At 45.4% G+C, this 12,479-nt stretch overlaps 1 protein-coding gene across 1 annotated transcript in view; it reads left to right on the plus strand.

The window, feature by feature from the left end:
• The first annotated feature begins 1,208 nt into the window (after positions 1-1,208).
• The window catches only part of DUSP10 (dual specificity phosphatase 10), a 24,282-nt gene continuing 13,011 nt past the window's right edge, over positions 1,209-12,479 (plus strand). Inside the window, exon 1 of the mRNA XM_010191167.1 lies at positions 1,209-2,010. Within this exon, the coding sequence (XP_010189469.1) occupies positions 1,209-2,010 (802 nt within the window). The remainder of the gene's footprint in view (positions 2,011-12,479) is intronic.

Raw genomic sequence — 12,479 nt, forward strand, 5'->3', positions numbered from 1 at the left:
GCCGGAGGTGCCCGCGGGTTTGCTTCGTAAAGCGGTGGCTGCAGAGGGGTGGCGGTGTCCTGCGGGCCGCCCCGGGAGAAGGTCTTGCTGTTCAGGATGGTGCATCTCTTATGCCTCTTATTAACGGGCCCCGTCCGGGGCTGGATGGGGAGGCGCACTGGTGTTGCAAGCGCTCGCCCGTTTTTTTGGGTATTTGTTGGGAGTTGGTGAAGTTGCTGCTCTAGGATGTGTTTTCCAGCGAGAGCTGCAGCTGCTCAGAAAGTTGCTGGGGAAGGGGAGGCACTGCCTGGCCTTTCCGAGGTTGTTTTGCTCTTGTCTTTCTGCGCTACCGAGTGGAAAGGGGGAGTTTCGGATCCTGTGTAGTGCCCCTTAGCATATGGCAAAGCAAAGGTTGGGCAAGCTGTGACCTTGGCTGGACTGGAGGGGACCCCTCTTTCTGGAAGATGTGAAACGTGCTGGGGAGGAGGAAACTGCTGGAGAACAGCCGCTTTCCCAGGCCTGGAGCTGGGGGCTTAATGGGGCTAGGTTAACCTCTGTAATGGGGTGAGATGGAGGTGCAAGGTGCACGCTTACTTCTTGTAAAGATCTCCAGAACTTAATTTTCCCGTTTTGGTTTTTTTTTTTTTTTGGTTTAGCTTTGTGTTCAGGTTTGTAACCATCTTGGAGAATTTATTCATCGGCTGATTTTATTCCAGCTTGCTGGAAAAGTTGCATATCACCACTGACACATTCAGCTCCTGTGTGTTCCTCCCAGTAGTAGAGTCAGCCTAGTAGTTGCTTCCCTTGCAGTGAGCAATGGGAACAAGAGGATGTGCCTCTCTGTCAGTATCAGTTGCATGCTTTGCAGCCTGGGGTTTCAGAATAGATCGGCACCATCTGCGTGTAGACAAATGCCTCCTCCTGGGTGTAGCTGTGCAGCCCAGGCAAGTTGCGTGTGCTCTGCGTGCACACGTGCAGATAGCTGAAGTATTTGCTAAAAAACCTTTTCCAATCCTGCAGCAACTACTGTAAGCTGATAACTGTCAGAAGGGGTTGTTAGGTTGTTACCTCTGGGTAACAGGTGTTGGGAAAGTGAGTTGCTGTATTTGTAGGCTTATGTGATTTCATGATCTGTTTTCATCACATTTTTCTTCTCATTCCCCCCTCCTTTTTTGTCTTTTGCAGGGTGATCTTGAGTTCTTCTTAACTTGCTAGTGCTCAGCCTCCTCATGCCTCCATCTCCTTTAGACGACAGGGTAGTAGTGGCACTTTCGAGGCCAGTGAGACCTCAGGATCTCAACCTTTGTTTAGACTCTAGCTATCTTGAATCTGCCTCTTCTGCCGGTGAGAGCCACTCCAGTCTGCTCGGCGCAGCTGTCGTGTCCCTAAAGACTGCTAATCTCACGTATATGCCCTCATCCAACGGCTCTGCACGCTCCCTGAGTTGTGGATGCAGCAGTGCCAGTTGTTGCACTGTGGCAACGTACGACAAGGACACTCCAGCCCAAACTCAAGCGAGCACCAGCAGCACTCACGCCGGAGCCTCCACTGCTTGCCCTGCCAACCAAATGGTCAACAGCAATGAGAACACCAGTAGCTTGAGCCCGCTGGGCGGAGTGGGGAGCCCGGTCTCTGGCACCACCAAGCAACTTGCGAGCATCAGAATCATTTACCCCAATGATCTGGCAAAGAAGATGACCAAATGCAGCAAGAGCCACCAACAGAACCAAGGGCCTGTCATCATTGACTGCAGGCCATTCATGGAGTATAATAAGAGCCACATTCAGGGGGCTGTCCACATTAACTGTTCTGACAAGATCAGCCGGAGAAGGCTCCAGCAGGGCAAGATCACTGTCTTGGACTTGATCTCCTGCCGGGAAGGCAAGGACTCCTTCAAGAGGATCTTTTCCAAAGAAATCATAGTTTATGATGAGAATACCAATGAGCCAAGCAGAGTAATGCCTTCCCAGCCACTCCACATAGTGCTGGAGTCACTCAAGCGAGAAGGCAAGGAACCCCTAGTCCTAAAAGGTAATCCTCCTCTTTGCTCACATGTTGTCTCGTGGTTTGCTTTGCAGTGCATGTACTTTGGTGTCAGCCTTGCTGATGGTTGAACTTTGAAAGCATGCCTTTATCTCTGGGAAGGCCTGCACGCCTCGAGTCACCAGTGGCAAAGCAAATGCTTTCCATGGACAAATCATGGAGCTGGTAGTGGGAGATGCTTGCTTTCTCTGACTTGTCCTTGAGTAGCAGAGGAGGTGGGAACTGGAACCATGGAGGAACCATGCTTTCTGGTGTCTGTCTGCGCAGACAAAGAATTTCCCCTAGTACTTGTGCTTCGTATATACGAAGTACTTCGTATTTATAGCCTAAGGGGCAGAGGTCCAGCAGGAGGGTGTACTTCTCTTTTAGCTCGTCAGACTGACCTTTACTTAGCAGCCTTATTTTAGTCTATATAAAACTGAACTCATAGGTGCTGGAGATGGGCAGTGGGAAAGTGAAAGGGAGGAGGAAAGATGAGGGAGGCCACTTGGTCTGAGACATTGCATCATGGACCAGTCAGCAAAACTTAAGGAGCAGTCAAGCCTTGTTTTGGTGGTATGGGGTTTCAATGATGGACAGAGGGAGATAATTAATCTAAAAAGTTGACTGAAAGTGTTGTGTTTATATGTATGCATGCTTATTCGTTGTGTCTGTGGCCTTCCTGTAAAGGCTCCCATTTTGATGTGGTGTTTTGTCTGTCTTTGCTCTGGGGGAAAACTAGCCCCAACAATGAAGGCAGCATCCAAGGACACTTTCCTTTCTTCACTTTATTCTGTACTCCTATTTATAACAGTGCTGCCATCTAGTATGAATCTCCTTTCCCCTGGGTGTTTGTGCCATGCAGAGCCGTGTTTGGCAGAGATTGGCTGTAGCACTGAGAAACCATGGAAGGATTTGTTTGCTTAGCTCATACTGTATGTATTTAATTAATTTTTCTGTAGCGTACTGCTTCCAACCTGCACAACATGTCAAGAGAATGAACTGGGCTAATAGCTTATACCCTTTCCTCTGTATAGTTTCACAGCTTTATAGCAGCTAAGGGTCCTGCACGGTACTTCTCTGTGCGTGTATCTTATGGGAGCTTAAAATCGTGCTGGACTTTCTCCTTGCTCCTAATGAGTGTATGGTCATGGTGGGCTTGCTTTGATACTTGTCACAGGTTCCCAGTATGCTTTTATTGAGTCTCTCAGGTCATGATGGTACCCTTTGTAAAAGAGGGGGAGGAGGTGCTTTGTAGAGTGCGGTTACCACTGAAGTCCCTCCCACGTTTCCAGTGGTAGGCATTCTGTTGTGCAGCCCCTGCAACTAGGTGTATGGTTGTAGTCTACAAGCCTTCCTGGCCTTAGAAAAGTGGGATGCTGGACGTGTTCTCAGGGTAACACAGAGGAAAAACACTGAAGCTCCTATGGACCTCAAACTGACAGCAGTACATGAAGGAAGAGGCTCTGGAGCCACAGAGCTGTAGTTGAGCAGCACTGAGCTTTCAGGCCCCATGGACAGGTTGTGGGCAGCCCCTTCTCCCACCTTCCGATGCTGGTTGCTGCCCCTGGGCATTGTGCTGAGTCTAACCAAGTGCTTACAGGATTGTTTGGGCCCTTTTTGGTTTTAAGCCACTGAGAAATGTTAGCATTTGCCTTGAAGACCTGCTCAGCAGAAATCCCTCCCCAAACTGTTCTGCTGACAGATCTGGAAGCATGCTAGAAGACAGAGGAAGCCCAAAATCTTTGCTTTCTGGGATGTAGCGATGGGCTGGTCCAGAGGAGACCTCACCTGGAGAAGTGCGTAGCAAGGAGCTCCCCCATTACCTTAACTCCTCTCCCCCCTGCTTTGAAGTGGGACACAAACTGGGGTGAAATGGAGCCTAGCATACGATAAAGTGGCATTTAGGAAGGCTGTGCCTAAGTTTCCGAGCCAGAGGAGCCGTGCTGGAAGCTCTCATTATTTAGTTTCACTTGTCAGATAGCGTTTTTTCTGTCATGCTTCAGCAAGCCAGGAGTTGGCGCACGCATGCCCCTGGGTTCAGGCACTAAAATGAAACTGGGGGTAGCTGGGGAGCCCTCTTTTGCCTCTGTTATTTCCAGTGATTTCTCCCGCTTGCTGCAATCCGGTCCTAATTTATTGCCGGCCCATCTGATCCCCCGTGTTGTGTTTGCAAACACTGGTTGCTAGCCTGGCCGTCCAAGTTTATGTCCCCCTGATCCGGTGCCACCTTCTCCATGTTTGGTACTACTTGTCAGCCCGCGGCCCCGTTGCCGTTTTTGTGGCGTGGTGTCGCGTTGTGGGGCGAACCTGATCAGCGAAGCTGAGGGTTGAGTTACAGCTTTGGCTTACGGCACACTGGGGTAGCGACGTGGCCCTGCCTGTATTTAGGTTTTAGGTGCCCGAGTCTTTTAAAGCAGCAGAGAAACTCTGCTGTTTCCAAAGGCCAGGCTGTTATCTATACTTAATTGTATGTATGGGGCACCTTATTAGGCTCAAGTTAAAAAGAGGTGGTCTGATTAATTTTCAATGAAGCAGACCAATATATAAACTAGCACTGTGATGAGAGGGTTTTATGCATGCTGTGGTTTCGGGGGATTTTAATACCTGTGTTCCTCCTTCCTCTCCATGCTCATTTTTGCTGCTTCCTTTAACATGGGGCAGTTTTTTTGGTCATAAACATAACATTTGCATAATTTTGATTTAAGCTCTTGAGAAGCAAAGATTTGCTTATTTCTTTGTTTACAAGGCACAACAGCACTTGAGTCAGGCATAAACCCCCTATTTTTACACAGGCTCTAGCAACCCAGGCTGTCAGGGCTGAAGCTGCTGCTCAGTCTGTTTGTGTACAAAATAGGAAGAAGTCATGCTTCCCCCCTGCACCCACACATCTTTGTACTAGACCGTGGTACTGCATGCTTACTGAAACCTAAAGGCCTCCCTTTTTGTGGATGTCTGTGGTTTTTGTGTGTTTGTTTTGTTTTGTGGGGTGGTGTTGTTGTTTTGGGTTTTTTTTTTGGAGGGATTGCATAGCATTGAGAAGGACAGGATAAAAAAGCATAATGTGAGCCCAGCATCCCTTCTACATGAGGCCAATGGCAAAGCCATCGCTAAACTTGGGGAGGGAGTACATAGGCAGAGCTGAGCAGCCCTGGCCCTCCTTGGTGATGTGCCCCTTTCTCTCTTGCAGACCCAATGTTGAGACATCTCTGCCTTCCCCAAGCACCTTAGCTCATAGTGAAAGTGGTCTTGGGGGTTTGTGTGCTTGAGTTTGCTACTGGGACCTAAAAATAGGAAATGGGAAATTAATTTGCATTCAGATAAAGAGTATTCTTTTGCCCAGAATGAAGTGTTTAGATTTGGAGTTGGAAAAAAAAGATGCTCAAGTTAAATTAAACCTACAAATGAAATGGAAATGAAAAATTGAAGCATCTGAGCCAACACATTTCAGCAGCTTTTAACACAAAGAGGAGTTGCCTTTGTTTTACTGGCTAGTGTCTGGTGATATCGCCTTCATCCTGCCCTTCCTCCTCTGCCTTCAGGAGCCTTGTGAACCTGCTGAAGTCTTGTGTTTAGTTTTTAAAGGCTTCTGTGTTTGACTGCAGGGAAACACCAAATTTAAAAGCAAAGGTGCAAAACGTAATTTGGTAAGTTATCTATTTCTCCCCCCTTGCATGCTGTAGACTGATGGCTAGACTGCTGTAAGAGGAATGGGGAGGAACCGGCCGGTGGTGATAACAACTGATTGCTTCTCTGTTCTTGTTCCTGGTCTCAGGAGCATATTTATCCTCTGGCTTTCAGTCTTCTCATTGCTCATCTGACAGGGAAATAAATGAAGTGACTCTCTGTCATTATAGCAGGTAGTGCAAGACCTGCCAGCAAACCACTTCATGCTTTCTGCCACACTCTAAGAATAGCTTCAGATCTCTTACCGCACTGAAGTCGCGTATTGGCGAGGTTGAAAAAACTACAGAGGGACCGAGACACCTATAAAAGGAATAAATACCTGCTTTGTTGTCCCGTGTTTGTGTAAAACACTGTGGTCAACTTCAGAATACCTGACCTGGTCATAATCTATTGCAAATACAGTATTAATTATTAGTATTAATTACGTAACTTAACAGTGTTGGTGTTACTTTAAACCCTAATTGGATTACACAGCACAAGTGTGTTTGAGAGTAAAACTTGACACAATGGTCAACAAATTCAGCTGACCATCAAAACACGTGCCTGGTGCTTATTTCCACCAGAGATCTCCGCTGAATAGTTATTAGGTCATGGCTGTAATAGAGAAGTGTGTATTTTTAAGCGTTAAGTATGTGTGTGAAGCATCCAATGTGGTTAAAACTGAAGAGTGTTCCCTCTGTGCTGCAGAGGAAATCTGGCCTCATCAGGCACTGGGGAGAAAAGCTTCTGTTGGCTCTGTTAGGGCTGAGATTTCACTTACCTTCGGTTTTCAGACTGATTGCTGGAGCTTAAAACAGTATCTTTCTCCACTGGAATAGATAATCGTATTGGCCATAATGCTTAAAAGTCAGTTGTGTGTGTCTATATCATTTGCACAGAGATAAATTGGGGTAATAGTGTGGTTGGAGACCACTGTGTTTTCTGTACTTTGAGGGGATGCTTCCACAGAGGAGTGTGCCTCTAAACTTTGCCTGTTCAACAGTAATGGAAAGTGTAGCATTTCCTCCCAGATGATGGCATCTGAAAGTTCAAAGTGCTGGCTTGCATAGTGCCTGCCACATTTTAACTGGGAAGAGAGCAATGATACTGGCTTGGAAAAAGAGGAACGGGAAGGAGATATTTTTTATTATTAACTCTCCAGCTTCTCATGCCTTTGGAAACCAAACTAAGAAACAAGAAGCAAACTGTTACATTAGGCAAATATCTCTGATGCTTGTAAAGAAAAATCTATCTCCAGCTCTGTTTAAACTGGGGGGACATCCCCTGCAGTGTTCAGGGTAGGTAGATGTTGGGTTATAATTAGCTGATTGCCTCATGTGCTGCCCTTACCCTTGCCCTGCTGGAGGTGAAACGCTCTGCTAGTGAAGTCTTTATAGACATACTTGCTGGTGTGTCTTCTGGCTTTTATTTGTAAGGTGAGCACAGCCTTTTTGAGAGGCTCAGGGTAGAAAAGTAGCTGTATTTGAGATCTGAGTGGTGTCTGGATGTTAACTAATAGTCTTTTTTTTTTAAGGGCCTACACGTGGGTTGTTTTTCTTCTGAAGCAGCAGCCAATAGTTTTACTACACTTAGGAGCACAAAAGTTTTTTGTGAGATTACCTTGGCTTTACTGTGCATTTAAAGTGGGAGATCAGCCACTTGTCTTTAAGCTATGTCTCTTTCTTTACTCTGTGAAATGCCATATTATGATTAGTTTATTTATTTATGCACACAACTCTGAAGTGAAGAAATGCCATAAATAGGAGCAGCATGCAGACAGTCTAACATTTGTCTGTTTTGCATGTTTACCAGCCAACCAGGGGAGAAATATTTCTCAAGTATTCAGCATGGCTTTGCAGGGCTATAGAAGTTGTGCTGTTTAAAGCAATAGATTATGATAATCTGTGGAGATGACGTCATGCATTGTCCCTTTGCACATAAGATAAGATTATGCTTGATGCCTTGGCCTTGTTGGGAAGTCTCTGGTGACCCTGGGAGAGCGCTGGCTTCAGAAATCACAGGACAGACTGGAATTACCACAAGCAGTTGCCTCAAGCTTTGTTTCTAGGTACTCTCCTGAATCTGTCTTCAGTGTTTTGGTTTTGTTTTTTTTAAACATCTCTCTACTGTAAAAGCCAAACTTTTTTTGAGGTTCTTGTTATCACAAAGGTTTTTGGAAAGCCGAGGCTTAAAGAAAAGCAGCAGATATGGCTGTCACCTTATTCCTCCTTCCATAAGAGTCAGAGCTGGCAAAGAGTCCTGTTGAGAAGAGCCTAGATAAAGGTGGTGTCCTGAGCATTGCACTTGCTTCTGCATCAGCTGGCAAGTCTTTCAGGTGGCTGCCTTTCACCTGGTCTTGATCCAATGAATGTTAACGGCTATGATGGTAGAGCTGACATGGGCACCAGTGCCTTTTGGATTCAACCACCAGTCCCAGCTGTGCCTCTCAATGTGCCCTGTGTGAAGACAGACAGGGTTGCTGCTGTGAGCAGGAGGCCTGGAGGGGTTCAGTAGGGTTATTTCTGCAGCTGGAAAGTCCCAGAGTGCTCATGGTTTGTGTGGGGTGGCTGATCAATGTTCTGTGCTCCAGTAGCTTCAGCAACAAAGCTGCATTGTTTTGGTGGGTTTTTTTTGGTTTGGCTTTTTTTTAAAATGCCTCATCTTTTTAGTACAGGAAACTTTGTTTCAATTAATAACTTCACATCTGGAAGCATCTCAGCCCACTGGAGGTTGGTTTTGGTGTGTCCTCCCCTGCTCTGAAAGATTTTGATTCCTCTGTAGTGGTCATTCTCTGCTTTGACTAAGCACATGCAACAGGTCCTGGACAAGTAATTTTAATTAGTCTGGGTTTTCTTTTTCTGTCCTCTGCACTGTTTGTAGCACTGAGCTCATCTCTTGTTGGAATCATTAAGTGTGGCTGACCCAGGTTCATCCCCGTCACAGTGTTGCCCTGTTGCAGAAAGCTGGAGAGAGGCTTGCGAGCACCCCCTTTCCCCTAGCCCTTAACAGTACATCTTTGCTAAAATGATAAACTGTAGGCTCTGATGTGCCTCTAGGGGGTTTTTGTTCTTTTAAAAACTTGTGTCTTTCTCTGCTTGAATGAGCAGGTTACGTCCTTTAGAAAGGAAAGCTCCACTCCCAGAGAAGAGACCAAGATCCAGAAGGGGCACAAGCTTATGGTCTCCTGCGCCACCTAGTCCCCCTTGTCCTGAAGGAACAAACCTCCAATTGGTGCTTCTTGGGGCAACACTAACCTTGTCTAGCTCAACTACACCCACAGGTCCCTTGGCTGGGGTCTGGCCAGTCCATGTGTCCCTGCACAGGGCTGTCCCCACCAGAGCTGTCTAGGGTTAGTGCAATCAGGGTGACGATAAATCTGTCATCACCTGCTGCTGGGGCAAACATGAATGCACTCAGTGGGTGGGAGGGCTTGGGAGCCACTGCTCCCACTTGGGTTAGATGCTGCTTTGCATGAATACATCACTCTATTTCAAAGATAATGGCTTTGAAGGAGGAAATTGGAAAAAATAAAATAAAAATAATAATAAAGCGATGTGAGCATATTGGTTTCAACTCTTTTACTATGCTCTAGCTTTAAAGTAACTACAGTGTGCCTGGGTTAATTCCTACTTGATTCCCTGTTTCTGGTTAAAGGTAATAAAAAGAACAACAAATTCTCCCTGTCCACATACAAATTATTGTATTTATATTTTTTTCACAATAACTTGAAGAGTTTTGGAAACGGAAGATAACTTGCAAGCTTCTGTCATATCAGTCGAATTGGTTGCCTCCAGTTTATTATACCAAAGTGTGATATTAAGCCTTATGTAAGTGGTTGACCAGTGACATTTTAAAGCTAGAGCTGTTGTTAGAGCAGCTGACCTATCCTGTGATGGGCTCTAATTCTTCTTGGTCTCTGCTAAGATAATGAGATTCTGTCTGTTCAGTTGATGAAAACTAAAAATAAGTTTTTTGCTGCTGCTCAGAATTAGCTGGCATATTTTAGGTATAAAAACACTTAATATGATCCTTTTAACATCAGGTTACACTGAAGTTCATAGGTGCTTGAGTTTCTCCTGTGAGGCAGCACCTCTGAGGGATAACTCAGTGCTTATACTTACTGAGAAATGTTTTGATTTACTTACTGTGGAGACAGAGAGACCTATGTTGGTTTTGATCTGGCTAAAGAGATTCCTTGTTTGATTGCTATTTAGCTGTAAATTCTGTAATTTATTTTTTTTTTCTTCTTCCCTTGATTCTGGAGTACATAGATGCAAACTGGGTCAACTTTATCTTGCCCTTTGGGGTTTTTAGGGTCTAGCCTTGCCTCACTTACCATTAGGATTGGGATTTAAGTGCCAACAGGGCTGGCCCTGAAGCTTGTGTCAGTATGGGGGCTGGTTTGAACCATGCTAGTTCCAGTAGTTGGCAGCTTCTATTTTTGAACAGTGTGGCACGGGGATAGGTTGAGACAGCATGCTTTATTTTCTCTGCGTTTTCTTCGTGTGCTGTGAAGTACCTTGCTGGAAAGTGTCAGATCAGAGACAGGTATTATTGTTTCTGGCCAAAAGGATGATAACCCTTCACTTTAAAAAGGGTTTAGATGCAGCAGGACTGGATAGCGCTCCCAAACACTGGCGTGGTATATCAGCACCCTGTTTTCCTTTCATATTCATGCAAGTGTTGCTGGTGTTTCAGATGGAGCGGTTGTTTGGACTGGAAAAGAGCCTGTGCTCATCCTCGGGAGAGACAAAGCAGGCTGCTCTGTCATTAGAGAGAAGCTGACCAGAAGAGGTTGCCCTTAAAAGGGTAGAGTGAATAAATGGATGACTGAAACATGAAAACGTCAGTGTTCTCTAAAACATGCAAATTAAACAGTAATGTCCACTCCTACACATCCAGGATTGCAGATGTCTGACATGGTGCCGGGACCCTTCAGCCTCTTCAGACGTGCTGAGCTTTGAAGGCCTCCGCACTGTGCTCGTGTACAGTCGCGCCGGCTGTGGCAGGCCATGGGGGCCAGATGCTTGAGGGATGCATGTGGTGATGGGCAGGGAGAGAATTGGTAATATGGTAATAACAAAAAACCACCAAAACAAACCTGGTGTTTTGGGCAAATCTACTTCTGTCTATGAAAACAGACTTGTAGCTCTTTGTCAGTATAAAACCATTTGTGGTATCTTTAGTGAATTAAAATAGTTTCTCTTCCCTCCCCCCGCCTCCTTTGTACATAGCTTTAGCATTTCTTGATGACCTTTTTGTTAATATGATTTCCAGTGGGAGCATTTCACAGTAGAAGTATGTATTCCTTCAGGGTTTACGCTGACATTTCCAGTGATTATTTAATTGGACTTCATGTTAGCCTACATCCCCACGGGAATGCATACTTTTGCTATGAGAGGTTGTAATGCATCTAATTTTGAGTTTCTGCTATAAATGCTTGCCCTCCAGGGAGGGTAAGTCCAGTCCTTGTCTGTCGCTGTAGAATCATCACTCTAGTGTGTTTGGGATGTGGGGTTTCTTGTCTTGTTCCTAATTACATTATTGTGTAGCTTAATCCTTATACCAAAATTGAGAGCAGGCCTTCTCGTCTTTCACCTTCCCGTCTGCTCCCTGAGGATCACTCAGTGTTTTGAAGGATGTCGTCATGTGGTTTATTTTCCTGTGAATACCCTTTCTGTCTTTTCTTTCAAGTGGGCAGACTGTGCGCTCGCTCAGCATATGGGGTTTTCCAGTTACAAACTGGAACCACTTTCTTAAATTCAGAGATGTGGTCCAGAAGTTATTCACCAGCCTTCTGGACAGGCTGGTGAGTAGTCCAGAAGTTTGTGGCATCTCCTGGAAAACCTGGTGAGTAATGTAGGGAAGAGAAAACTGAAATACCAAGAAAGGTTAGAAAGAAGATTGTCTGTTTCTAATTGGAAATAATTTGGATTATCTAGTAGTCCTCAGAAGAAGAAAAGCAAAGGGGTGAGAGCTGATGGTGGAAAGAAGCAAGTCGTATGTTGAGGTGTGAGGCTTTCGATGACCCCTCTCCTGCCTCCTAGGGACGTGTCTTTGTGCCTGATGTCAAAGTATGAAATAAAAGTAGGTGAGACCATGGTCTGTGAAGGCTGGTGGAAGAGGATGTGTGTGCAGTGGCAAGTGGTGTGAACCGTAGAGAGATGAAATTAGAAATATCATGCAAATGTGTGTGCATGTGCCTTGATGCTGAGGGGAAGCCTTTCCTCTTTATCTGGCATCATACCCTTGACTTCTAAAGGGACCTCAAGCAGTCGTGTCAAGGATGTGCTTGTAACTCCTCTCGGCCAGAATTTGTATACAAACTGACCTCTCGGGATAGTTCCCACATGGAAAAAAAAACCTGACCTTGCAAGTTCTCTGGAATGCGGGGTTTTGCCTTATTTTGAAGTGCTGTTGGCAACTTGATTAGAGGGAGAGACCAGATTAGATTGAGTGTATTGAGGTGGAAGCTGTTCTTTGTGAACTATGTTTACTTTTACTTTTTTATGTTTACTTAAAGCTTAATCTTTTGTGACATGGCTGATGCTGAATGCTGTGTGGACGACAGGGGAAGAAACCCTGTAATGGGTCTTTTGAACCTCCTGTGGACAGGTGAGATATGTGCTCCCAGGACTTAGAAAGTCAGACCTATTCCACTTGGTAGTAGCAGCAGAAGTGGAAAAACCTTCAGTTATGCCTTTCATTTTGGAAAATGGGAGCAATGTGGGTTGTTGAGGTAAGTGTGGATGCTTATGTTGTAAAAGGATGGATTTTATTTTTTATTTCCTCCCTCCTTTCTTTAGCAGCAG

Source organism: Mesitornis unicolor, unplaced genomic scaffold (assembly GCF_000695765.1).
Source record: "Mesitornis unicolor isolate BGI_N332 unplaced genomic scaffold, ASM69576v1 scaffold40238, whole genome shotgun sequence".
Taxonomy (NCBI): Eukaryota; Metazoa; Chordata; class Aves; order Mesitornithiformes; family Mesitornithidae; genus Mesitornis; species Mesitornis unicolor.